Below are 27,955 nucleotides of genomic sequence, written 5' to 3' on the forward strand. Positions count from 1 at the left end.
AAAGTTGTGTGTAAAAAAGTACCATATTTATTTCCAACAGTTTTATTGTTTAATATCCAGAGATCTTTTTGATATTTTATGTACTTATTTTCTTTACAATAGTATTTGTTTATAAACATAATATACTCGTACATATACATTTTATTGGAGTAGATAATCATTATAAAATTGAGTATTATAAGCTGATATGTTAATGTTATATTTTTTTTTGGTAAATATGTAATATAAGAATATTGGAAATATGTAGCAAGTTTATTTATTTATACAAATTAATGGCACATATTACTAGACAATATAACTCGATTTATATATTTTCTTAAGTATATATATCCGTATGACGTACACATAAAAATAAAATATAACATAAACTAATTACTAAGTACTATCATAATAGCCTATTACGAACACAATAAGAGTCTTAACGTACGTAACTGAACACATAACTTTAGTATTTCAAATGGTGCACAACATTTATATCACAAACTCCTGTTCCACTTATGCACTGCTTTTGTTTATACGTATACATGCACGATTGCAATTTAAAATAATCAGGCGCTTTCATTTAAATTTTCAAACAATATATTCATATCTCTCAATAAACTTACATTTAAAGTAAAAATACAAACATTAGTTTCGATTATTTTGAGTAATAATATTTGTCATTTTCAATACATAAATTAATTTATATTTGCGACTTCAAGATATTTTACAATAATATTTTCCGATAATTCCGGTTATTATTTTAACATATTTGGATAAATGGATTATTTAATGAATAGTCAACACTATAGTGAAGTTGAGTTTGTTAGTTCTTTGGGTACTCGCGTTATAATGTTTGTTTTAACAATCACAATATATTTTAAAGTAAAACGTTTAAATCGACACTGACACCTTTCAACTGAAAGTCTTTTTAAAAATAACATTTTTATAATCACTTAAATCATGTGTTTCGACTTCTTCTTCGTTTCACAAACATAATGATGCCTTCTACAGTCCATGGAATGACACAACAAAAGTTGCAAACTGCTAGCATGACGAAAGCAATTACGTAACTTCCCGTGTAGTCACGAATAAAACCTGAAAAAATAATATGGTAAAGTCATCATTTGAAAACAATAATACACGAAAAAGATTTACAGCGTCTTTTAACAAATTCGCGAAACAATAAAAAGATTATTGATATATTGACGTTCAAACTTTGTAATAGCAAGAAATGTCGCGGTGACTTCATTATTGACTCTCTGGTCTCGTTGTTTTCTTCGAAGGCGATAGAGAATGAATGCAAGTAACAATATTCAACAAGTCGTTAAAGGAAATATTCCAGTTCCGAATTCAGCTTATATTTTCGTCGAACAAGAAAGTGTGTTTACCGAGCTCTTTAATATTAATCGAGAAGTTGGTTCAAAGTCTTACAACTTTCTCTACGCTCCTCGCGAAGTTTCACTCAAATGCTCCGCGTTTATAAAACTTTTATCATAATTTTGATAAGTGTAAGCTACTGCCCCGTTTGCCTTCTGTTTGTAAAGCAATTTTTAGATTGTTGTTTGAACAAGAAAAAAAAATGTTTTATTTTATTAGCATTTAAATTTAAGAAACAGTAATAAGTGTCCGTCTCATGAATATAATAAACTTTACAAGATATATCAATAGTTCAACTGATATAGTTCAACAGTATAACACCTCGCCTTATTGGCTCCACTGGTGACATGAGGGCTAGTTCGTTTTTAGCCCAAAGGATCGGAATTGCGATTCAACGGGGAAATGCTACTAGCATTCTTGCCACCATTCCACGCGGTCAAAATTTATACAGTAACTATTTTTAATTCATATTTGCACTTAATGTTAATAATTCAAATATATATATTTTACAAGAAAATACTGATAACGTAAATTCATTATTCATTAGACTTTTATGATTTGCACGTGTCTACGAAGACTTATGACTTTTTTCGTGGAAATGTCAACTCATGCATTTAAATATTAATATATATTCAACAATAAATCATTTCATTTATTCGGTACCGTGTAAATGATCATTGCATTCATTACAATCTTTATGATATTACTACTTTATTAGACGATGCTATCATCTAAAGAATGCATTAATTTGTCTTAAATCCAGCTTTAAAATAGTTAGAAAACAGTGGAAACATAATGGAAATACCCACATATTTGGTTAAATAGCTTACTCCACCAAACCGCATTGGAACCGCGAGGTAGACTCCAACCTTAAATAGAGAGGAAGCCTTAGCCCAACTTATAGCTTACCTATCATAGGTCCCACACTCAAGCTGATACCACCGGCTAAAAGCATATAAAGGCCATACGCTGGTGGGTATTGTTCTATAGGAACGTGTTCAGCCATCACTATGGGCTGCGCTATGTGCACTAGAGACCGGAGAGCTCCAAGTATCCCCGTCAGTATCAGCATAGGAAGATATGTGGTGAACTGTATAAAAACTGAAAAAAAAAAAAAATATTAGAAATTTGCGTTTTGTGTATGATTTTGGGTTTTGTTGTCAACCTGACCGCTGAGAGACTAGCCAAATACGCAGGACATATTATTCTGTACAAGTGTGTGCACTTTCTGTTCTCTTAATCTCGTAATCCGACACGACCGGTAAGATTTCAGACGCAGGACTGAGGGCTTGACGTTCTATCCTAGTCACGGGAGGAGAGATTTTTTTTGAAAGAAAATCTCTTAATGTCTCTTAGTGGTCCGACCTGGTGCTTGAAGCCAGGGCCTCGGGATCTCCGACCTTATATTTAGCCACTATATCTAGCCATTTTTTGGTATGAAACAAAGGACAAATAAATATAAAAGTATTTTCTTCTGATCAATAGAATTATACGTAAATGGTCATCGTATTTACTACTATCATTAGAGTTCTTTTTAGCCTTTTTTATATTTATATTTAAAAGTTGCTTATAGTATCAGATACCGCAACGGTAAGGACTATTATAATCCAATTTATTACATTAATATTTTTATCACAACTATTCAAAATTCTCAAAGCAAACAATCTAGTTCTTTTTAGTTTGCTGTATTTAATTCCTTACATAAACAAACTTAAGCCTTGATTATTTTAACACTAATCGTTGGAATCTTTGAAGTGGCATTATTTATGGAATTATATTTCAATTATATTGTAGAAATATATCAACTGGAAAGGAAGAGAGAATGAGAAACCACATAATACATTCCTTTGTCAACTCGGAATGTGTGGAATTCAAATACAAGGAAATAATTGTATCGTTATTGTTAAAAAGTCGTCTGCAAAAACCATCCTTCTTTCGTTTATCTTGGTCTATTTCGCATGCATATCACATTTTATTACTATATATAATAACCTTATTAGATCTATTTTAAAAATATACTATTCTATATTTAAATCCTATAAATATACTAAATGAAAGTCAAGAAAGTAAATTAAAACTTACCTAATCTGAATAATGCGGCGAATAAAGCACCCGCATAAAACATATAGCGACTGTTCAGCTTAAAGAATTGTCCCGAAAGGCCGAGCAATAATCTCGCTGTCATATCCGTTGCGCCTCCAACCGCTATGATGTTCGCTATCTCGGCCTGAGAACAGACTTGAAAAATGAATCTCAGAAAAGCAACAGACAACGGAACGTTTATAAACGAAAATAACAGAAGCGGCATATTCTCGCGTCAGTCATTTTGTTGAGCTTGTTTCGGCTACAATTTCTTACCGAAAGAAACGGCAGAGAATACGAACTGAATAAATTGTAATCTTTGGATGGGTAAAGAATATGAATTGAAGGCAAAAGGAATAAATACAATAGCAACATGCATATTTATATAACGGTAGTAACCAAAGATCGCGACTTCAGATCGGACTATCACCAAAGAGCGGATTTGATACGTCGTTTGTCCTAGGACTATGGCAAAGTAACGCCGGTAATTTGCCGTTGCGAGGTACTACGGATATTTATTTGAGTTTTGAAGCATTGACGAGTAGGTTGCGCGACCACTAAATGCTCACCTACTAAACTTGACTGACCCTTAAATTTTGATAATGACTTCTCCCGGGCCTACTCGGTCTATAGGGAAATCCCTTCCTACCATCACATCTAAGTTCTCATGTACTTAATTAGTGTTTTTAATTCTTCTCATTGTCACAACTTCACGATAAAGGACAACGTCATGAAAAAACTTCATGTGTAAACTGTAATTCTGCCACATAAGAACCCGCATTGGAGCAATTTCGAGAAATGTCATCCAAACGTGGAAAAAATTAGGTTTTAATCAGCCGTAGAAAAACTGGGTTTATTTAAGTTCTGTATGAAAGATATTAGTTGATTACAGAATAAAGTCTTATCATATCTGTCTATATATCTAACAAAAATTTATTATTTATCCAGCAGAGACTGAACAACCAACGTTCCGAACCTACATTATTATTATTAGCTCAATTAAGAAAGAAGCCTGTTCTACTGATTTAATTATTTTCATCTCATATACATACAATTGGATGTTACATACATGAACATTGTTATTAAAAAATATGTACGATTTAGGTATTGCAGGTTTGTTTAAATTTCAAATATATTTTTGTAATTGAAATGCCACATTATAATACTCCTGTATCTTGAAATCAAAGCTTATTTCTCTACGAGAGTGTGTTGACCGCGTTGCGGTGTATGTCGTTTGTTACAGTAACTGTATACATCTATGTTATAATAATTAAATTATCGTTCATGTATTAAGTAAACAAGAAAGAAGGTCTGATACCAAGAGTCAGATAATTCAGAATTTTGAAGGTTATTGCATTATGGCCTCGATAATTGGATTCGAAAATTAAAATAAATTAAAGAGATAATCGATATTTTTGAAAGTAGATTTTTGACAGTGACACATGGTCTGATTTTGTCATATGATGAAATTTATTAAATAAAAAAAAAATAAAAAAGACAATTTTCATGTGTTAATTTAAATTAAATTAATTAATTTTTTTTTTAAAAAGTACACTATCAAAAGATAATAATGTTTTTGAATATGAACGGGAATGGAGACTGCACTTGTGGTGATCATACTTTTTTTATGGTATCTGTAGGCGGACGAGACAATGGCAATGTAAGAAATATTAACCATTTCTTACATCACCAATACGCCATCAATTTTGGGAACTAAGATGTTATGATATTAAATATTTTAAATAATAATGCGAGTCCTCTAACACTAATTTTGTTATCGTAAAGTTAGATAAGATTTTAATAAATTTTACGTGACTCTGTGCTTATAACAATAGGTTGCTCACTTATGCCTTCAATGCACCTATGACATAACTCACTGCTAAATATCACTTCTTAAAGTCATATTTTTAGACCAAATATGAAATGACTTCAAGGATAACTTGTATACCACGAAAATATATGATGTAAATGCCTTAATGATTTAATCATTTTCTACCATATAACCTTAGTCAAAAATAAAACGAACTCAAGTACGTTTAACATAAAAACAAATCTACATATCGTCGGTGTAAAGGTATAGTCCCAATGGCGCGTTTGCATTTCTGCGAGTTTTAGTTAAAAAGTAAAATTTACCATTTGTAAATATCCCTTTGCTGAACAAAGGCGACCTTTTATCTTAAAAATGCTTGAAGTGGTACCCACCACGCTTATTCATTGTGAATCAATTGTTAATATACAAAAGACAATGCTTATATGGTTGTTTTATTCAGTTAATGCAAACAAGACATTTAATATATATTAATTATTTCCATTTCAATATTTGTAAAAGAAAGTATCAAAATCAACCGGTCATGCTATATATATATTTAAATCTCCTCTACTTTAAAAGGTCATAACTCATAAGTAAATCTACGACCTGTTTCGAATTTGTTACTTTATAAAACTCAACATATATTTTTTTTATTATTTAATAATTCTATGTTTCTATTAGGAATTATTCAATATTTTACCAAAAAGAAAAACTCTTAAGTCTATTTTATTTGTGATTTTATTCATCTGATGCGTTTAAAACACATGAAATATTTTTATAAACACACTGAATTTTTCCATTTTTACGCTAGGTCAAGTTCAAGCTAGTCGTAAATCCGGTTTTTTCTAGTTTTAAGTTATGCATCTACTTTTAGATAATCTATTTTATCGTATATGTAAAAAACTAGAATTAAATAGACGCTGTCTTTAAATTCTTACTTGACATGCATGACATGCAAGGAATTTTGGAGTTTAAATTATAATAAATTAGCCACATCAAAGTTATTATAAAATGCACAACTATAAACTGTTTCCCGTAACTTTGTTTGTATCAGATTATTTTTGGATATCCCAAAATAATTACGATATTCAGGGATCGTGTTTCTAAACTACCACAATGTCAAATTTAATTACGACCGGTCGTAATTGAATGGTAACTAACCAGAAGGCAGAGTTTATAATATGAATTTAGACATAGAAATGATTATAAAACAATTATTTAAATGAAAAATATTAATTGCATCAAATCAAATTCCTTTATTCAATAATGAAGCATTACACTTACTTATTGATTGTCAAATAAAACACAACCACCGGCTCGGAAAAGAAAATACCCCGACCTGACACCCGGTGAAACAGAATCAGAGTGATTTTTTTTTTTCGATTTGTACTAACAAATATATCGCGGCATGCATCACAAAATGTTACGATCCGATTGTATAATATTATGTAATTTTGTGTCTTATAACTGCGGCCTATACCGCTTACATTTTAGTTTATCACGCATTGGGATTTATTTCGTATTCATTGGGTATTTCTCACGGTTTTACTTTAGAATATTGTGAGTTACAGTCGTACTGCTTTTAATAAGTCTAATCAACCGAATAATTTTAATCATAAACCGTTCTGTAGTTTTCGCGTGATGCTCAAACAAACAGACCATTAATTGTTTTATAATTTAATTTGTGGGAATTAATTAACAGTTAAATTTATTTTTTAACGACCTAAGGTCAATTAATGTCTTACATCATATTTTACCTAGCTGATATCGACTGCAATATGTTGCGTAGTTAGTTGTGCGTTCAATATAAAAATTAAGCCTTTGCTAAATCTTTAGCTTAATCATTAAGATATTTCAAAAAAAATAATGAGAATTAACTTTCCGTTCCAACTTCCTAAGAGTAAGATTCGTACATTGTTCCCACCCCTCTTTCTTCCTTTAAAGTTGAAAATAAACCTTTCTCAACAGATGCCTATAGAGTCAAGACAATTAATTTTATTATTAGAGATTTAATTTTGTGTTTTAGTTAGATATGTTATCTGGTGCATTTATTAAATAACAAAACGATTCTACTAATTATAATATATTAATTGACATTTCACTTTATAAAACTTTTGTAAGTTTACAAAATATCGCTTTAAAATAAAAAAATTAAATTTATTTTTTTAAATTGTTATAAAATGTTTATATATATTTGAAGGTATGTTATAATTTATATAACAAAACGGATTATCCATTAATAAAAGAGATTCATGTAGATGTTCTATTAGCATAAATTTATTAATTATGACACAGTTCCACATAGCTTATACAGATAGAATGTCGTTTTATCTTACTCTTATTCAAATTAACTAACATAATACGTTAAATTCAAATATAGAATAGGAATAAAAAGCAAGAAGTTTTAAATGCGTCGGATAACCTTTTTTGTAGTCGTTTTTTAGATTAGTATTATTAATAGAATGTCATTCAAGCTATTAATGATCACTTTATTATCTCGTGGAAATTGGGCCTGAATCTAAAGTTATACAAGGCCGAGTTATTTGAATAATGCAAAAGAAATAATATATAATAAATAAATAAAATATATATTAAGCCTTAATAAATAAAAATGAAAATTTTAATGCCGGTAATTTTTTTATTAATACTATATTTTAAATTTGAGGATAATTATTAAGCTCCGTTTATTTATCACGCAATATTAACAAAACTGCAAAAGGCATACTAAAATATAATGCAGATATGTTCGTTTGTTTGAATGCACTTATCATACGATCAAAGATTATATTTGCAAATAAATCCGATAAATAGTACATTTCTTAAGAAAGGTCTAGATGTAATTTATGACATTACGCTTAGATCCACGGTCATGGAGCAGCTAGTTTTGAATATCTTCCTACTTCAAGATTGCGGTATATACAAATATAGGTACGCACACTTTTCAATTTGGACGAGTAGTTTTGTATATATTAGCAGATGTTGAACCCGGGTAAGAAAAATACGCTGTAGCTTACCGCACTCAGCGGTCCCGTACATCTTAATGTATTAAGCACTAAATACCGACCGACAGCTAAGGCGCTATTCTGGTCGATTTATTTATTATGACCTTGTCGATCTAGTATTCATATTTAAGGTGGTGAATTCAGTGGTGGAGTTAATTTAAAAAATATGTATTTATATTGTTATAAAGACTTATGTTAGTGTTGTAGATATTTATGGATATTTGATTTATATATATATTTATAGATATATAGATATATATATAGATATATTTATAGATATATATATAGATATATTTAATTGTATCTGTGTGCGTTCAAAAGTCAATCACATTAGAATGGCTGGACGGAATCCATTAAAGTTTGGAATGTAAATTTATCATGCACTTTTTAATTAGACCTTTAAAAAATTTACGAGCGAAGCGAAGATCTAGCAAGTTGAACACTTTTTTATTTAAGTTCTTCTGTAGCAAATTTGCTGTGAATTACTGACGAATGATGTTTGAACTTTAGTTCGCATTTTATAGTCAAACGTATTATAGTTATTTCCCCGGCATATTTAATAGGCTTGACTGATTTTATAATTATGATATAATATATGATCGTTGAAAACGTTAGACATTTTTGAAATTATATAATATTGTGTAATAGGTCAACGAGCATACGCTTGAATTCAAATACTTGATACTCGAATTCAAGGTAACTATAATTTTAAATTGAAGCCTTTTTAACGTTATACGATATACGTCATAATGTTACACGTACTGTATGGATTACTAAATTAAAAATCACAATTTACTTAATAACAATAAAGCAATGTGATCTTTAAGATAATGATCTGTTATGAAATTAATAGCTATAGCTCTGTGCTGCGGTTTCACCTTCACTCAATTTGAAAAAAAAAAACATATTTTATTAACTACTAGTTGAACCTGCAGCTTGACACGCGTGAAATTTATGAAGATTTACTTATAGCAAACAAACTCTCACACCCTAATTTACTCCCTCGAAGGGTGAATTAAAAAAAGTAGTCTACACAAACTATCTCCTTACCAAATTTAATCTAGATCGGTTCAGCGGTAAAAAAGTGAAGAGGTAAGAGAATTACTTTCGATTTTTTAATATCAGTATAGATTGTTTTATTTTTAGGGTTTCTACACCGTTAAAAATAAACTGACTACCAGTCCGACATGAATTATTCTTAGATAGATAACTCCTATGTAACCTTCTCTCTCTAAACAATGAAACTTTTCAAATTCCAAAAAAGGTATGTGTTTTATTAGAAGCTTTATAATTTAATTATATTCTAGGTTTGAAAAAAAAAACGTCAGTTCAATAATCCGACCGGATAAATCTAAGCAAAGCTATTAATAGTTTTAAGCATATCACGAGAAGAGTTAACGGAAAATAAGTTAGTATTTAGAATAAGGAATGCAGTTTTACTGTTTTAAAATATAAGTAATGCTGAATGTGGACTGAGCAGAGAATATTTTTGTGATTAATTGTATAAGAGAAAAACTTACCTTACTAAGGTTATTCTTGTCAAGGAAAAGTGGTTCGAGTGTGAAAAACGTTAAATCCGCAAAAAATGTCATCGACATCCCAAATATTATGTTGTCATAAACAATGTCTTTTAAAAGCGTTAAATCCAAGTATTCCGCAATTGTTTGCCTAAAACAAGAGAATTTTACTAATATACACACATAACAAATACATTCTTTTGCAGTTTTTTTTGTATGTAACTAAAGAGCAATAAGTATAGAAAGCTAAGGAAAAACGAGAAATTAGACAGAAGAAGAATAATTTATAGATTGTTGTGAAGGTTAAGTAATGGATCAGAATGATGCAATTTATTAACATAATCAAAAAGGAAAACAACAGATCTCGAAAGCGGTTTGTTAAAATTTTGCATTCAAAGATTGTTTTTTTAAATTTAGAATAGACAAAACAATTCTATATAAAAACACTCTAAGAAACATAAGCTATTCTTTGTACTGTCAACTCCCTGCAAATCATTGGATCTAAGATATATCTTATGCCTGTATTTAACACACTAACACAGACATAAAAAATAATAAAAGTGTTAGCTGAGATGGTCCAGTGGTTAGAACGCGGGCATCTTAACCGATGATTGCGGGTTCAAACCCAGGCAAGCACCACTGAATTTTCATGTGCTTAATTTGTGTGTATAATTCATCTTGTGCTCGGCGGTGAACGAAAATATCGTTAGGAAACCTGCATGTGTCTAGTTTTAACGAAATTCTGCCACATGTGTATCCATCAACCCACATTGAAGTAGTGTAGTGGAATATGCTCCGAACCTTCTCCTCAGAGGGAGAAGAGGACCAGCAGTGGGAAATTCACAGGCTGTTAAAATTTTTAATGTTGTTGTTATGTTGTGGTTGAAATAAGTCATAAGTGGTATCTACCCACGCTTATACATATTTTCTAGCATAGGTTAAATAGTTAAGTTAATAAGTCAAACTCACCACTTGCCTTCCTTGTTCTTAATGATCGGCATTGGTTCCACGACAATGTTACCAAAGTTGCCCAAACTGGATACCGAAGCGGCTTTAAACAGGTTCTCTAAGTATACATTATCACTAGAGTTGAATTTGCTGTCTGTCCTTGCATCGCTGGGGATCAGAACTACAGGTATGCTGAGCCTTCTCGAATCTGTTAACTTCGGAATGAATAACAATCCCGATTCCTTTTGACCATCTTCATAAGTTTTCGTATATATATTTTGCACGGATTTTGTGTCCTGTCTTGCGATGTTGTTGGTTTTTAAGAAGTCGAATTTGTTGTCATTATCTTCAGAAGCAGGTGTTGGTGGAATAACTGCAAAATTATACTTAATTTTAGGCATATTTAACTAACAATCATAATGTCACCTATAAAAATAAAGATCTTTTTCTGTAATAACTTATTTACGCTTCTTGTCTCTAAAGTAATTGGGGCGATTGTTATTTTTTTTAATAAATCTCCCTCTATACTTTTTGTAAATTCTTGATCGCTGTCACGGGAGTGCATATATGTGTGTATTCAAACAGACATGCTTTCTCTATCTCTTCGTTCTCGTATTTGAGAGAATGGCAATCTGACATGACCGGAAAGAGGTCCGGGATCAAAGGCTTCATGTGCTTTTTGTGACTGTAAACTACTGACTGTTACCAATGTTCGAATAATGATCACTACCAATGTTTCAATCTAAACTTTTAGTATATTCGTATTTAGCCAACCGGGGTTTTAAACCTAACTATGAGACAGATAAGTCAGTTTCAAATTTATCAACTTTTATATATGTTACTGTAAAAGCTCGAACTAAGGTAAATCTTAAGATTTTCCACTAAAACGTCCGTGTTGGTAAATGTAAGTATTTATTATAAAGGGACGACTTTTTCAGACTTTTACCATTCCAACCTAACCTAGCCTTACATGTAAATCCTAAGATTTACCAAGTGAATAATGGTAAGAGCTCGAATCCCAAAGTTTTATAGACATTTACCATTCATAATCGGTAAATTTTAGGTTTTACTGGGCAATCTTAAGATTTACCGTAATTCGAGCTTTTATAGTAACATATAGATTATAGCGTGTGTATACTTACGGACAATTTTTTCGCAAGACTTCATTCTTTTCACCATATGCCATTGCACAGGTTGCATGACTAGGGCACCAAATATGCTGTGAGCGGAGATTGCACAAAGGATAGCCAACGTCCCTCGAAATCCGTACTCCGTTATCGTAAATTTTATGAACAATGGATATACCATCGTTATCAAACCAATTGAAGCCTTACACAAACTTAAATAAAGCACTTTTTTCCTTGTAAAGTAACTATTGAAACTAGTATAGGATACTGGAATAAGTAGACCCATTCCTAGACCTTGAAGGAACCCATTCGTTACAATTAATTGTGTTGTAGATGACACAAATATAGCTAGGAATGAGGCTAATGTGTAAATAAACGCTCCGATAAGTCCGACTTGCCTCAGTGATAGTTTCTTGAGGACGATATTCGATGAAAAACCTGAAACAAACGAAATTACCCGTCGTTAATTTTCTAATATTGCAACATTCTTTTATTATTTCAGCAAACCTATATATATATATATATATATATATATTCGATTAAAGACTTTTTCACATTAAACTCATTGAATGTCAGGATAATTAATCATATCGTTGTTTTGATGGGTTAAAAAATAATTTATTTTCATTTGTATTCATGTAATAATGCGAGCAGCGTGGTTCAATAAATGTCAAACTATGGCCGACCGAAGGTCTTTTTTGATTCTCTATTCTCAACCTTCGACCGAATCCGGTTCTAAAAAGGTTCAAATATTTTAGGAATTTTTAAAAATACTTCCATCCATATAATTATCGACCTACCAGTTAAACGTGCTGACACAGAGTACGTACTTTTATAGAAATATACGTAAAGACAATTAAAGATAATGATGTAAAGTGCTTTATATATAAACGTAATATTTTGTTGCATGTTGCGATATCGATGCCACTTAATCACGTTGATATTTCGGACGTAAGCGTTCATCCGGCGATCAGCTTTTGTGCACGTGAAAATTAACAACATGCTGATAGTTTTTACAAAACCAGTTGGTTAATTAATTTTATTTAGCAAGATGATTATTTTAATAGTGATATATAATTAATTAAATAGTATCCTGAATACACATATAAAAGTATTTAAGTTATTTTAAAAATAAAGTTGTGTAATCCGAATCCAACAAGATTATCTTAATTCAATCTAACTTGTTTTTTCTTTGCATTTATAGAACTAGTTTAGACAATTTATTCATTCTTAATTCCCGTTTCCTTATAATCTAATCGTTTTAGGGTTCCTTATTTTATCTTAAATCTCTGATGGAAACTCTACCGTCAATTTGATGGGATCTTGAATACTCATGTCTTAAATAAAGTAATTATAATAAAAGACGATGTTTTAATAATAAATCGTATTATCTTGTGCTTTATACGTTATTTACAGCGTGAACTACCATTTAAGTAGTAGTTTATATTAGTTTTATGTATGCATTGTGAGTCAAACTCCCTTCACATACTCCTTAAAATTAGAGTAGAATTAATTTACTTAACAGTTCCAATGATCTATAAAGTTTTCCCCACTCCTTTAATAGCAAGTTTAAATTTGATCGGTTTTCTGATAAGTTATGTCATAAGTGTATTTTTTAAATTTGTTTAAAAAAAAAGGCAAAGGTATGCATCATACAGTCTCGTCTTCGGTAATATGATTTCTTAATAGTGTACAGAACACTATTAAGAAACGCGAAGGAAACATGAGGCATTTGGTTTTTTTGCGATATTTTACACGAAGAAACAAAATTGGCTGCATAAATAAACACTAATAAAATATTCATGTAAAAAGTTTTTGCTATTTGATACGTTAATTCAATATAAATATTTTATATAAAAATACTTCATAGTGTCGAATCATTGATTTAAATGTATCCTGTATTTAGAGACTGTTCTATTTTAGGCTTAATAAGAAATCAACTAATTGATCTAATGTGTAAGGTGTAGATATATATTATTTTAAGCATCAATTATAGTTTTATATTTAATTTATATTGTAAAATTGTATCATATCTATTTTTCATATTATATTTGTTTCAAATATTCAAATTTCGAATAAAAGGATAAGATCGTTATTAAAACCAAAAAAATATTATTATACATTTAATTTATAATGAGTAATTATAATTATTGAATAAAAAAAGTGTAATGTTTTTAGTACGGCTTAAATCTTCCAAGGATGATCTTATTCGGCTCGCAGGATTGAATTCAGATAAGGGAACCCTTTCGCAGTCGAAAATACACATACGAAATCATATAAAAATTGTTTTTGATACAAATTTATATAAAGTATATTCACATTATTGCCTACTATATATAAAATATATTTATTAGGTTAAAGCAAGTACTATATAAAACTAAGAAATAAATCTTTCATGATACATAACAGCGTTGAGATAATTATTTAGCTCAGAAGATTGAGTCTCATCCGAAACTTAAGTCTCTAGTTAAATAAGGTATGTTTGTCGATTGGAAAGGTGTTCGACCACTGGATGCAATTATAGCGAGAGAATATTGTAATTCGCTACAATTATGGCGTTGGTTTTTTATCACTTTGCATTTTTCTCATTGATTCAGATTTTTATCAATATAACATTTAAAATTAAGAAATGCCAATCAACTTATAATAGAGTAATATTTTATACGGTGCATTGATTTAAATTTAAATAATCGTAGTAGATAGACTTTTATAGAATAATTTATTAATAAGATAAATTTATTAATTGTTCAACAAAACATTTTCTTTTTTTAACAATTAAACTATTAGGAACTCATTAACTTGTTGACTTCCAGTCAGGAGACATAACATACATATATATTTATGTATTTAACTAATATGACTGTATTTTTAGATGTTTAAAAAGAGTAACTGCTGAGTTTCTTGCCGGTTCTTCTCTGTAGAATCTATGTACATTCCGAACCGGTGGTAGCTTTACTTTAAATAGTTTGTTAAATGACGATTCAAAAGTGCTTGTAAAAGCCTACTTAAATAAAGTATATTTTGATTTGTAAAATTTGATTATATTAAATGCTCATTTTTTTATTCGTTAACATTTATTTATTGAAAAGTTCGTGTAAAAGTTAAACCTGAAATGTTATGACATACGATGATTTAGTGTCCGTTATAAAAGCGATACAAACATCGATTGAAAAAATGTTTTATAGCTCTACCTAGCTACCTGTTGCTAGCTTCAGTGGACTTCTGTTTTTGCGATCTTCCGACACTGTCAACATAGACACCGAAATTCCATTAACACTTTTAATGTAACTAAACTGATTTTCGGCTTTGACTAAGAGGAAAGTTAACTAAGTTTTGACGAGATGATATATTTACTAAGTAATCCAACACCGATATTACCATAATTATGTTAGTTAATGTACAGAACGAGATGGCCCAGTGGTTAGAACGCGTGCATCTTTACCGATGATTTCGCGTTCAAACCTAGACAAGCACCACTGAATTTTCATGTGCTTAATTTGTGTTTATAATTCATGTCGTGCTCAGCGGTGAAGGAAAACATCGTGAGGAAATCTGCATGTGTCTAATTTCAACGAAATTCTGCCACATGTGTATTCCACCAAACCGCATTGGAGCAGCGTGGTGGAATATGCTCCAAACCTTCCTGGGCCTTAGCCCAGCAGTGGAAAACTTACAGGCTGTTAATGTAATGTAAAAATGTACAACAACAAAAAAGAGGGAAAATGAGTTTTATTTGTAATAGGCAAAACTAACAAATGAGCCTTCAAATCAAATATAAATATTCTTTGTCAAGTTGACAATATAATAGCAAATTTTAAATCATTATGTACATTATTGAATTAAATGTAAATTCCCAGAAGTTCGGAAAGTAGATTTCATCGAGAAAGACCGCCTAGTAGTTACTCTTTGCCACCATTTTAATTAAAAAGTTTGTGTCCTGTCTAGAAATCAACGAGTATTAGCTCCACGCTTTTGGTATCTGTAGAATCTTGTGTTGTATAATATGCCTTATTTATCATTTTTGTCTTAATAAACGATTTCAATTTCTGAATTGATAAGGTTAAAAATAGCTGACATCTGTAAGTGGTCACCATCAGAAAAACATGTGTGATTGGCGCATTGGTGTTGTAAGGAATGGTTAATATTTCTTACAGCGCCGTTGTCTATGGACAGTGGTGACCACTGACCATCAGGTGGCCCATTTTCTCGTGAGCTACCGACATCATATATGTATGTATGTAATATATAATAATAGTTATTTATAGAGGATAAATGAAACTGTATCCATCAAGTATATATATATATATATATATATATATATATATATATATATATATATATATATATATATATATATATATATATATATATATATATATATCTGCTTTTTACTTAATGGATACAATTTATTTTATCCTCTATATATAACTATTAATATGTATTACATATAACAAACCATATTTCTTGTCATTCTCAAGAGTTTCAGGTAATTTTCTTGTTTAATACTATTTAGTGCAATTTGTCAGTAGTTGGTTTTTAGTTTTTGTACTTACTTTTTATATGATTATATTATGTTGCTCTATGTAAAAGGTATTTTATCGAGAACATGGACTGAAAATTGCGATGTTTAGGCATCGGTTATTACGTGATATGGTTCACGAGAGACTAGAATATCGAAATTTTCCCACAACACGTGAATCGTAAAAATTGGCAATACTGGGGATCAGTGATGCGAATGAGCAATATCGATAAGGTAAGGTGATACATATGTATCTACTTACCTGTGTATGTACGGAACGAAGTACATGATATTTATCTGATAATATTTATTAATTATTATTTTTATGTTGAAATCGATCTATTGGCGGATTTCCGGGTTACGACTGATCCGAATGCCGTGACGTCAAACGACATAACGCTCTTCTAATCCTTCTTTACCACCGCTCTACACCCCCACATGTATGCATGGCACGTACACAATACACTGCGTTGCTGCTATTATTATAATTATCAGAAAAATAAATTTATTTTATCAATCAAACTGTTTTTATTTGATTATAAATAATTTAAATCTCAATGTTTCACATCTTTTTTTATGTATACCTCAGTCGTTAGCCTGAAGTTTAATCACGGAAACGGGCTGAAGGCAAATAACTAGGCGGTACAATTTTCGTATTGAGAAGTGACGGTTTAATTGGATAAGGTCAAATCTATTGCAGTCACGAATTTAAACACTACACGTGTTTAAAATGACAGATTTTCGCATGTTCATCGAAATATGATTTGGGATATCTAAAGTTTTTAAACATTGAAGTGCTGTGTTTATGGATCGTATCTGTTGTGGAAAGTGTGACAACCTTTTGATATTTTGTTATGTGGTAAATCATGGTGGAAATACTCACTTCGTATACATAGTTAAACTTACAAATTAACTTGTCAAATTAAATAAATAAATAAAACAAATTTCGTGGATTCTAGAATAAGGATTGTTATTTATTACAATAACTCACGATAGAATCTCCGTAATTCAATTAGGCACCATTTTTAACCAACTAATCAGTATAATTATTGTTTAATTGAAAATAAGGTTATCGTAACTGAGCACAGATTATATACAAAATAATTTCTTTTTTAAATATCGTGTAATGTATGTAATTAAGTTTATTAAATAATGCAAAGAGTAATTGGTAATTATGTACAAGTTCTAATGACTAATTAATACTTTTTGTTCTTTCAATATACTTAGGGACTATTTTACTCTGGTATGTAAATATATATAATAGTAATATTAATTTATATTGAAAAAAGAACACCTTGTTCTTTTTTCAGGTCTCGCTATATAGTCGCTCTATCTTTTTTTTTATTATATTTACAGTGATAGCTGTGCATATTATTTTGTATCTATCAATATTTCGTAAGGGTTCGTATTTGTATTCAGTTTTGTTTTGAATGTTTAAAATAAAAAAAAATATATATATTTAAACACAGAAACAACTATCGGCAAGTCAAGTCAAAATTAGTTTTCATAAATAAAAATAAAATGTGGACTAAAAATTCCTTGGACAATAATAAAAAACTGAAATATTTTAAATGAAAATAGTTTAAAAATTTACTTGAACATTTAATGCGTAGGTGCAGAATAATTTACAGCTAAAAGCTCGTACACGTCATTTAAAAAGTAATTAAATATATAATTATTACTAACAATAAAATATAAACAAGTAGGAATGTAGAGAGCCTGGTAACAAGTGACATTTTAATTTATATTTATATTATAATTGTTTTAAATTAAAATAATAACATAGCAGCAAGTGCTGTTACAGTTTTCTGCGGTTAAAATAATAAGTTAAATGTAGTATAAATATGAGTACAAGTAATGACATAATGAGTGGCTTAACCAGGCATTACAAGACGCCATGTCTGAAAGCGATAATAATTAACAAAGATGTATAATTTCTTTAAGATCACGAAAATTATTAGTAAGACTATTCCATGGTCTTATTACGGGCAGACATGAATAAGTTAAAATAACTGGAGACAACATTCAAATATATGTTTGCACATAGCAGAACGTTTGATACCTTTTTGTTTTAATTTATTTAAAAATTTGAGTGCCGTGTTTTATTTTAATATTTATGAAAGATAAGCACTCAAAAATATTATATGATATGATATTTGTAAAGTTTAATAATTAAAGAAGACGTTTTAATAAATGTATATTTGTTTTTTCCATTTATACTTTTAGCTGTAACCAAAATTAGATTTTTTGTATGTATCTGACATACAAAAAACTGTCAAAAGAAAATTGAGTATGCTACTTCCTAAAGTCGTCCTGCATATAGTTTACAAAAGAATAAAAAAAACGTATTGAACAAATAAACCTTCCGCGTGTATATTCGATTTTTTCGTAATAATTTTAGTAACCATTCTTTCATTTCGTATATTTAATATGTATGTACATATATATATTTTCTTATTATTTTTTCATAAAAAACATAAAACATAAGCAGTTAAAAATATGTATTTTAATATTGTTACTTGGAAAATATACATTTTAAATTTTTTATGTTATGATATTTTGAAAATTATATCACATTTCTTAATAAATTTAAGCATTTTTTTAACCGATGAAAGATTAAACTTGGTCTATCAATGAGTTTCAAACAAATAAACTTTATTAAAACATAACACAAGTGGTTTGCCTTAAGATTTAAATTTTTGGCTTCATAGATAAATATTTCACACCACCGAAGTGATTATGAAATACCATTTCATTAACTATCTGCCAGAAGCGCTGCACGTGTCCCAATTAATATAATAAAGGCAACGTGATAATTTGAGCTTACAACTCGTACTACTGACGTAAATACATTAAAAGGACTCGTTATTCGGTTACTAAACCATTCTTATGGTTAACCCGAAATGCGAAAATTACGTCACACTTTGAATTATATAATTGTACAAGTCGAGATTTTATATTCGTGCGTTAATATGATTTTTTATAAATTTGACGTGAACCACGTGTTCATTTAAATCGCGAAAGTAACGTTACGCGGTATGATTTTGCAGTGCTGTAGTCTTAGTTTTGTGATGTAGTCCAAGCAGCAGTTATGATTTCAAATATGCGGCTTTAGAACTAAAATTCAAGGTCAAGTTTTGCCGTAACTTTTATATAAATAACATTTTTGATACAAAATTACACTTTTATTTATGATCCAAGTTGATAGCATCCTGTTTTTGATACAAAGACTTTCTCTACAATATTTTTTAGAAAATTATAAATAAATCTATATATGTAATTATTTTCGAATTATATATTTGGTACCTACTGCAATTACTGTTTAATTGTTATTTATTTATATAATCATACTAAAAGTAAGACTCACCAGCAATGGCCAGTGTAACTTGAAACACCCCGTATACCACTGTCACAGCGCCTGTACCCACGCCCAGCTCGTCTAGAAAGTCATTGTATATAAACCCAAAGACCGGTTGGTGGGCTGTACCAGCGATCTGAAACAATGAGTTTTGAATATCAATTATAAAATCGTAAATAATCTGTTCTTATAGTCTGTCGTGATTTATAAATAAACATAACAGTAATAAGTAACAAATATTGTCGTTTAATGAAGTCAAGGTCATCTTGAACATTAACCCAATAAGGAGAATACTGATGGTATATACATATTAAAAGCAGTAAATATTTGAGCATATTTTTGTTCGTTTTCTTAACATTTCAAAAGAGATATATTATTTTCTAACTTATCCCTATGCTTATGAAATAATATCCTCCGATATATGAAGGTTTCCTAACGATGTTTTCCTTCACCTCATCTCATCATCATCTCGGATCTCGGTCATGTCAGCTCACCAGTATCATGTGCAGTTCAATAAATATAGTACATACACTTATTTTAATACAATTTATTAATAGCATGTTTACTCTTTGAGTAATTATTGTGTATTGGAGTTGGAAATGATATAGTTTTATATTATATTTATTTTATTTAAAATTATCACAGTGGTAATAAAGAGCGTTCGTTTGTTTGTTGGTTTTGTTAAATATAAAATACATAATCCATAATATTTAAAATAAGAATATTATAATATTAATATCAAGTTAATTTGTCACTTATAGTTTAGTTTGTTATGGTGACGCGTTTTCAAAAGATTATATCATTAAAAAAATATATCGTTCGATAAATTGATGTTACTGGTTATTTATTTGTTTGTTACGCTTTCATGTCTAACTGATTAACTGATTATCATAAAATTATACTTCCACATTAAAAGGAATACAAAAAAGCCATAGAGTACATAACAACGTGAATAGATATCTACTGCGTTTTGTTATTACTTTCGCAAACCCAGATTTTAGGTCATAGTAATAAATTATTTATACTCATTTAAAACCAGTTGAAACGGAAAAAAATATTTTTGTTTACTGAATGAATGGGTTGTTTTCTTGCAACTGATTAAATGAATACACACTTCCGTAATCAAGGCTTAATCTTAATCGTATTCAAAAAGTTTCCGTTTAGACGCGTTCCTATTGACACCGTTAGGTTACGCTAGTTAGAAAGCACTTTGTTTACGTTCTAGTTTTTTGTTGTTGATCAGGCCATAGCATCCTTATTATATGACGCCATTAGATAACGATTCATCCAATTTAAAAGCATTTTTTTTTCAAATCAGCTGCCTTTAGTTTTATGGATTTCAATAAAATCAAGTAACTTAGCTGTTACTTGATTTTATTTGTCTCAAATATAATTTCATCTTAAAAAAAATTGTGTTAGTTACCTTTTCACGATTAAGCCGCTGAATCGATTTAGATGAAATTTGTTGTGGAGATAGTTTGAATAACGGACAAGAACTGCTATTTTAATTCACCCGTCAAGACGGTTTGTGTGCAGGTTATGTTTTATAAATAAGATTCCGCTAGTAAAGATTTATGACACACATACGATACAGAACGTTGAATCATGATTTTTCGGTAGCATATAACATAAATTTAATACATCTTATTCACATGAACTATAATGGGAAATAAACTATACGGTTGGCAAGTCTATTCTATATGTATCTTGTAAATCATAAAGTAATTAAATTAAATTATTTTAATTTTTCTGACACTGATTAATTATAGCCCTGATAATAAAATGATAAGACTTTTTTATAATATAGTTTGGAATTATATTTTAACAAATGCTTTATTAAAATATGGTTTACTATTTTTTTTATAGATATATAATGAATATAACCAAAACAATAAATTATTACATTACCCGAGCGATAAAAAAGGTGTTTATTTATTTAGTCTTATTTTACATTTAATCTTTAAAAAATGTGTACTTAGATTTTGGCAGTATAAGTAAGGGATTGAACACACTCGCGCACAAAAGATTATACGGAAATGAACGGCGTTAACGACGTAACCAAAACTATTGTTTATAAAGCTATGACCACACTTGTGTGTCTACGTACTGCGAACGATAAAATATAATTAAATACTGTGTAATTTAAATGTTACATATTAAAACGTGTTACTAAAGAGTGAATGTAGTTTTAGAGAAAGGTATTAAAGCAGAGACATTCCTTGAAGGTGATGTTATCTATATATACATACATATATATATTAAAATTAATTAAAAACATATATGTTCTACATAAATTGTCTGAAATATCGAAAAAATGAAACCGCTTGATGTTTTAATATTTACAAAAAATAAAAAAAAAAATTGAAATTCTTTCGAATTTCCTTGTTTATTATTATTTACGGAAATCAATTGAAAACTGAATGTATTTTTACAATCCCTTTCACATTTAAATGAAACTATTATATTCATATGTATGTTAAAATAAAATAATTTAATTCAAGTCCGAATTTTTATATTAGTAATCTTGGAAAATCTTACACTTGGTAATAGAGATTTTGTGCCAAGATATATTTTATCGTCAAACAACAATAGTCTTTATTGTTTTGGTCCGGCTTAAAGGATAAGTGAACCAGTAAAACTACAAAGGGTCATAGCATCTTAGATCAATAGTTTGGTGGCACATTGGTGTTATAGGTCTTTGTTACTAATGTCGTAGATATATATATATATATATAAATAGCGATATAAAAAGTAAATTTATAAGAACTTATTTATTAATTAACAAGAACTTATCAACGCAGAAAAAGCAAATTTTTTTTTTTTAAATATATATGCCAGGTAAAACTTTTTTTTTCTTGTATATAATTATTAATTGTTTAACATACTTTAAGTATTTATAAGCTATACAATGTATGTTAATCTAGCCATGCGTGCACGTTATGCACAAGCGCTTATGCACAAGTACACACTTCGATGGGTTGTTCAGCATTACTCTTTTATTACAACACTGCTGTTACACATTTCCGTCCCTTCTCATACAATTACTCACACTATAGGGAGAAAGCGGGAGGAAAGATGTTACACATCAATTAATAAAAATAAATTATAATTAGCGAACTAAAGTATATACTTTTTTTCCTGTATATAATTAATAGTCTGTTTATATGGTTCAAATCATTTTGCCTTAGCAGAAGAATAATAAAAATCGCCTATTGTGTACGCGCTTTAAATCGCTTTATCTAAGATAACTGGCAATGTCACTGTGTGGTCTCACCGATAAACTTTAGATAAGATGATGCTTACTGGTTTTTTAATCAGCAGGTTAAGAGTAAGATCTTTTTTATTAATAATGAAAGATTTGCGATTAATTAATTGTCTTATCTTAATACCTTACTGCTTGGCTCTTTTAGTGAGAAGAAGTTTACACGTGATAGATTCTTATAAACAAGGTTTCGTAGCAGGAGATTAATTAAAATTAAATTAAGAATAGGAATTCAGTGGTTCCCTGGATTTGAATTCAGAACCATTGATTGAGATTCGCGTCTTGTTACAACTAGGCCATCAATACTCTATTTCTATTTATTCTTAATATAAATAGTACATAACACATATATAACAGAAAATGCTTTGATCCTACGTAGAATTTGCTTGTGGTCGTTGATAAACAAAAAAAAAATTGCTGTATTTAAATCGACTCTTTTTCGAATGTTAGGTTAGGTTCCTTTGTAAAGTGGTAATTTAGTAAGTTAATTAATTTAATGATTTATTAAAAAAAATACTATTTATTCATTTCTATAAGATTTCACAATAAACAATGATATTTACATTTTTGACTACATAGAGAATCATTCTGCCATGACATGGTGCCATCAACAATATGTCAAGATGTCTAACATTTAAAAAAAGTAATCACTTATTTAATGATTAGTAGTTACTCTGTGATCGGTCGTTGCCCTGTCATCCTTTCGGCCCCAATAAAAAAAAAAAACACTATCTCACAAATGTGAAATGCTTAAGTACGTTCGGGCTTGGTATTGGAAGATTAATTTATGTCTTTGCTCTTGTCATTTACTGCAATTGTATATATTAACATTTGTAACAGTAACTGTTGATTCGTTAAAATATAGTCGGAATACTATTTTTTATTACCTTAATGTCTCTGTTATATGAACTGTCTAGTATTTAAAAATGTAAGTTATTAAATATTTATTTATAAAATATAATATCTACTTAAAATTCAAGTGAATTCCTTTTTTTAATTTATAATAGAGAGCCACGTCGATTGCCACTGTAATGATTCATAAATTCAAATTATTCATATTCAAAGGCATATTATTCAACACAAGATTAAATATATGATAAAAAAGCGTGAAAATAAGTAATATAATGTATTTCGAATGTTCTTCTCGGTTCTACATTCAGAACAGATATTTTAACTTTTAATATATTTCTATAAAATGACGATTCATAAGTGCTTGTAAGAACCTGCTTGTTTAAAGAATATTTTTATTTATATTTACTATAACAATTACTTACATGCTGCATTTAATTACTTTACTAAGAATACAATATCATTGAGGGTATAATAATATTGTTTTTAACTAATATTATAACTGATCATTGAATACTTTATAGCCAAGTTGCACAGTACCGTACCATTAGTAGTCCATATCAACATCTATTCTTTCAAAAACGAGCGAGTTTATCTAACATAAATAAGTAGTGTTTCTTATTCTTAGTTATATTGTTAAAACACCTTGCCTGTTAAGATAATTGACCTACTATTTAATTTTGATGGACATTCATTTGGAGGTCTCGACCCTCACATCAAGAATCGTTTGCAGACTAATGTCTAATTATAGGCCAAAGGGCATTATCACAATAAAATTGATATAAAATTATAGCAAGACATATAAATAAATGGTTTAAATTTATCGAATAAGATCATAATATACACGCTAATATTGTATTTGAGACTCTATATTTAATTAGTGGTAGAGTTTTATGGCAGCTGGCTTGAGTAGGTACCACCACATCACACCACACCACCGAACAGTTACCACAAATACGTATCATTGTTTCATTCTAGTTGGAGTTATTTTTTCAAAACATATTGCATAACTTAACATAATGTATAAACCAAGTCGTGTATTCGTCTAGTGTGTAAAGGAAAACATAGAAAAAATAAATCATTAAAAACTGTGATATTATTTAATAATTAATATAATAATGAGGCTGATTCAATCCAATTTCACGTCATTATTATTAATTACATAATAGATATCTACATGTAAAATCGTGCAATGCTATTTCCAAAGACTTTTAGCGCAAAATATAAAAAACTACAAACTATTTTAGTATTGTAATAATTAATTATTATTAGATCAAAAATCCTAACATTATTTATTGAATTAGGCTCATCATATATGATTCTATTTTGTATCCAAAGTTGAGACCAGTAGAAAGAAACATGTAGAGTTAAATGTCGCATGTTCAGGTCCGGACAAGCATAAATGTTTTTATATGCTTAATTTATGTTTATAATTAAATCAACTCTAAAAACCTCTTTTAGAACAGATGTAGGTATTGCCCAGTATGTTAAGGTAGTACTTATGGAAAATAAATTTTATTACGAAGAACCCACTACGAATTCAGTAGTATTTTGCAATTTAAATTTTATTTTATATCCTACACGAAAATCAACAATTACAGACTCTACGCTTTTTTTAATGCTCTTAATAAAACATATATTCTCCTTTTCTTAAATCTTCGGGAGTAATGATTAGCTTAATTTGTATTTAAGTTATTTATTTACGCTTAAGCTATGTTCATTTGTAATAAAGTTGTTATAAGATAAAAGTGTTGATCGATATTATTTTATGAATAAAAAAAAACATACATTGTTTTTATTTTCATTTGACGTTAATGAGGATTTAAATTATAGAACGCCTTGTTTGATTAGTAATGTTTATTTATTTTATTTTTTTATTTAAATGACCTAAATGTCGGGCTCTAAGGCGTAATACAAATAAAACGGACTTTTTTTTATCGATATATTTTTTAAAGGAGACAATTTATTCTTATACCTAAGTAAAAAAAATATCGTTACAAATATACATAAAAATTATTCCAGAAATTCAGCGAGTTTCGAAGGTACATAATATTATTATATAAGTATTTTAACAAGTTTTAAATGGAGAAAATTGACGAGACTTGCGTGAATCTTGTTTATATAATAATTATTATTATGCTGTGGTGATATTTTTGATGAAAAAGGGAATATTTATTATAAAATAAAGTCTATTTGTCTATTAAATATGATAAACATGATACGATTTCGTAAAGTACTGGTTACAGATCATATATCAAGTAGGTACGTAAGTGGTAGCGCGATTCGCATTACAATTTGATGACTCAGTAGTCAGATGATAGGCTGGGGGTTCGATTTCTGCTCGTAGTACATACGTTAAATAATTTATCGCGGTATGTTGATTTATTGGTTTATATGATTAGTTAGGATTTTATGTTAAATGTTAATTATCATTGAATGCTATAAAATGTAATGAAAAATATATAGGTTGAATTCGTAAATCATAATTTTCATTTTATAAACATAAAACAACGTGGTACGTCGTTTCGCTTATAATATAATATCTAAATTTTATTAAAACACAAATGTATTTTTTACATGTTTTAACAATTAAAATGCAAAAGATATTATCACTAGGGCGTATTTTATTATTATGTATTAAAGTATAAATTTGAATATATATGTTCCACAACATTTTATCTATTATCATATTATGCTAAGGACTTCCAATGCATGCATATCATCAACACACACATAAACACACAAAACTAGTGGTTCAAATTTTAACCCAAGATTTGTACTTTAGACCAACGTGTTTTTTAAGCTCTACCTCTCGGCTCTACAAGATTGAGATTTAGATAAAATCCGTCGCCTTTGATCCCATACCTCTGCTCCGAATTCAAAGTAAAGCTCGTATCACAGTAAATCTTTTTCCAATTAAATCCAAAAACTTGAAATGTATCTTAGTAATTTTTGCTGTATTACTTTATACCTTTAAATATGTATAAACATATTGTATTATATTTTTAAATGAGGTTAAATTCTATGTGCATTATATTTTTCGCTTACAAAGTATTATTACTCGATAGGATATTTTTTATGGATTAACAAAAATATATCCTAATGACAATGTAGCACGGGTCAAAATGATTTGTGTTCAAAATATATACGTGATACAAAACGTGAATCTCTTGTTGTTAGGTAAATATGCAAAAATTAAACGTGTATTAAGATTTTGTTAATAAATCTTTAGATTATGATAAACAATTTATTAATTAAAAGTAACAATTCCTATTGAATTTATATAATTAAATAGGAATATGTTTTTTTTTTTATTTTAAATAAAAAATACATTTAATATTATTTTATCTATTTTGAAACATAATTTAATAAAATTTAATATATATAGAAGGAAATAATATTAAAAGTAACTAAAAAAAAAGTCGCAACCATAATTATTTTTTTTTTGTTTACATATCTAATAATCACAATTACTTTTGATTTCTAAATAAAGGCAATAAAATTAGAACTATTATTCCGAACACTTAAATTAAAATATAATATTACTTACAAAAATAACAGAGAGGCCAACGCAAACCGCATACCCCCAGCCGCCCTCGGGAGGCACCAGCTCATATTTCTTCTCATCACTATCACAGCTTCCCAGGCTACTTTTACCTTGCGAACTCATTTTACTTAACGCCTCAACGATTAAAGCGTATCTAAGAATCAATTACGACAACCTTTCTTTATAAAACAACCTCGTATAGTGGTCTCATGGGTTTTATAAATAAACTGCTCCGATTTTGTTTGTTTAAGGATTAAAATATATCACATTAATAAAGGATATATTATAGCATAAGACCGTAAACAGAAATAACGGATTTCCCAAACGTAAACTGACAAACAACTGATAAACCAAGAAATATTCTTGTCAGTACAGCATCGTGCGCTGTCTCACAATGAGCTAAGCACACTACGCGATCTTCATAAACACACTGAACGATTTATTTCATTATGATTATTAAAAATCGATTTTATTATTCAGGGACGCGTCTCTCTTTTACTTCCATGCGACATCAACTGCCACGATTTCATAATATTATATTCAATGTCAGTTTTCGGACCAAATGTGTTGACAGA

The 27,955-nt window shown here is 29.2% G+C and overlaps 2 protein-coding genes across 6 annotated transcripts in view; one reads left to right on the forward strand and one right to left on the reverse strand.

The window, feature by feature from the left end:
* The window catches only part of LOC125067601 (solute carrier family 12 member 4), a 343,127-nt gene that overhangs the window by 117,320 nt on the left and 197,852 nt on the right, over positions 1 to 27,955 (forward strand). The window lies entirely within an intron of this gene.
* LOC125067631 (monocarboxylate transporter 9-like) lies at positions 701 to 27,870 on the reverse strand. Its single transcript, XM_047676329.1, has 8 exons — positions 27,384 to 27,870; positions 19,732 to 19,858; positions 11,861 to 12,283; positions 10,740 to 11,091; positions 9,774 to 9,921; positions 3,442 to 3,586; positions 2,269 to 2,460; positions 701 to 1,077 (listed from the first exon to the last, which is right to left on the reverse strand). Exons 1-8 carry the CDS (start codon positions 27,501 to 27,503, stop codon positions 941 to 943), a joined length of 1,644 nt encoding a protein of 547 aa, XP_047532285.1. The 5' UTR covers positions 27,504 to 27,870; the 3' UTR covers positions 701 to 940.

This window comes from Vanessa atalanta, chromosome 1, assembly GCF_905147765.1.
Source record: "Vanessa atalanta chromosome 1, ilVanAtal1.2, whole genome shotgun sequence".
In the NCBI taxonomy this organism is placed as follows: Eukaryota; Metazoa; Arthropoda; class Insecta; order Lepidoptera; family Nymphalidae; genus Vanessa; species Vanessa atalanta.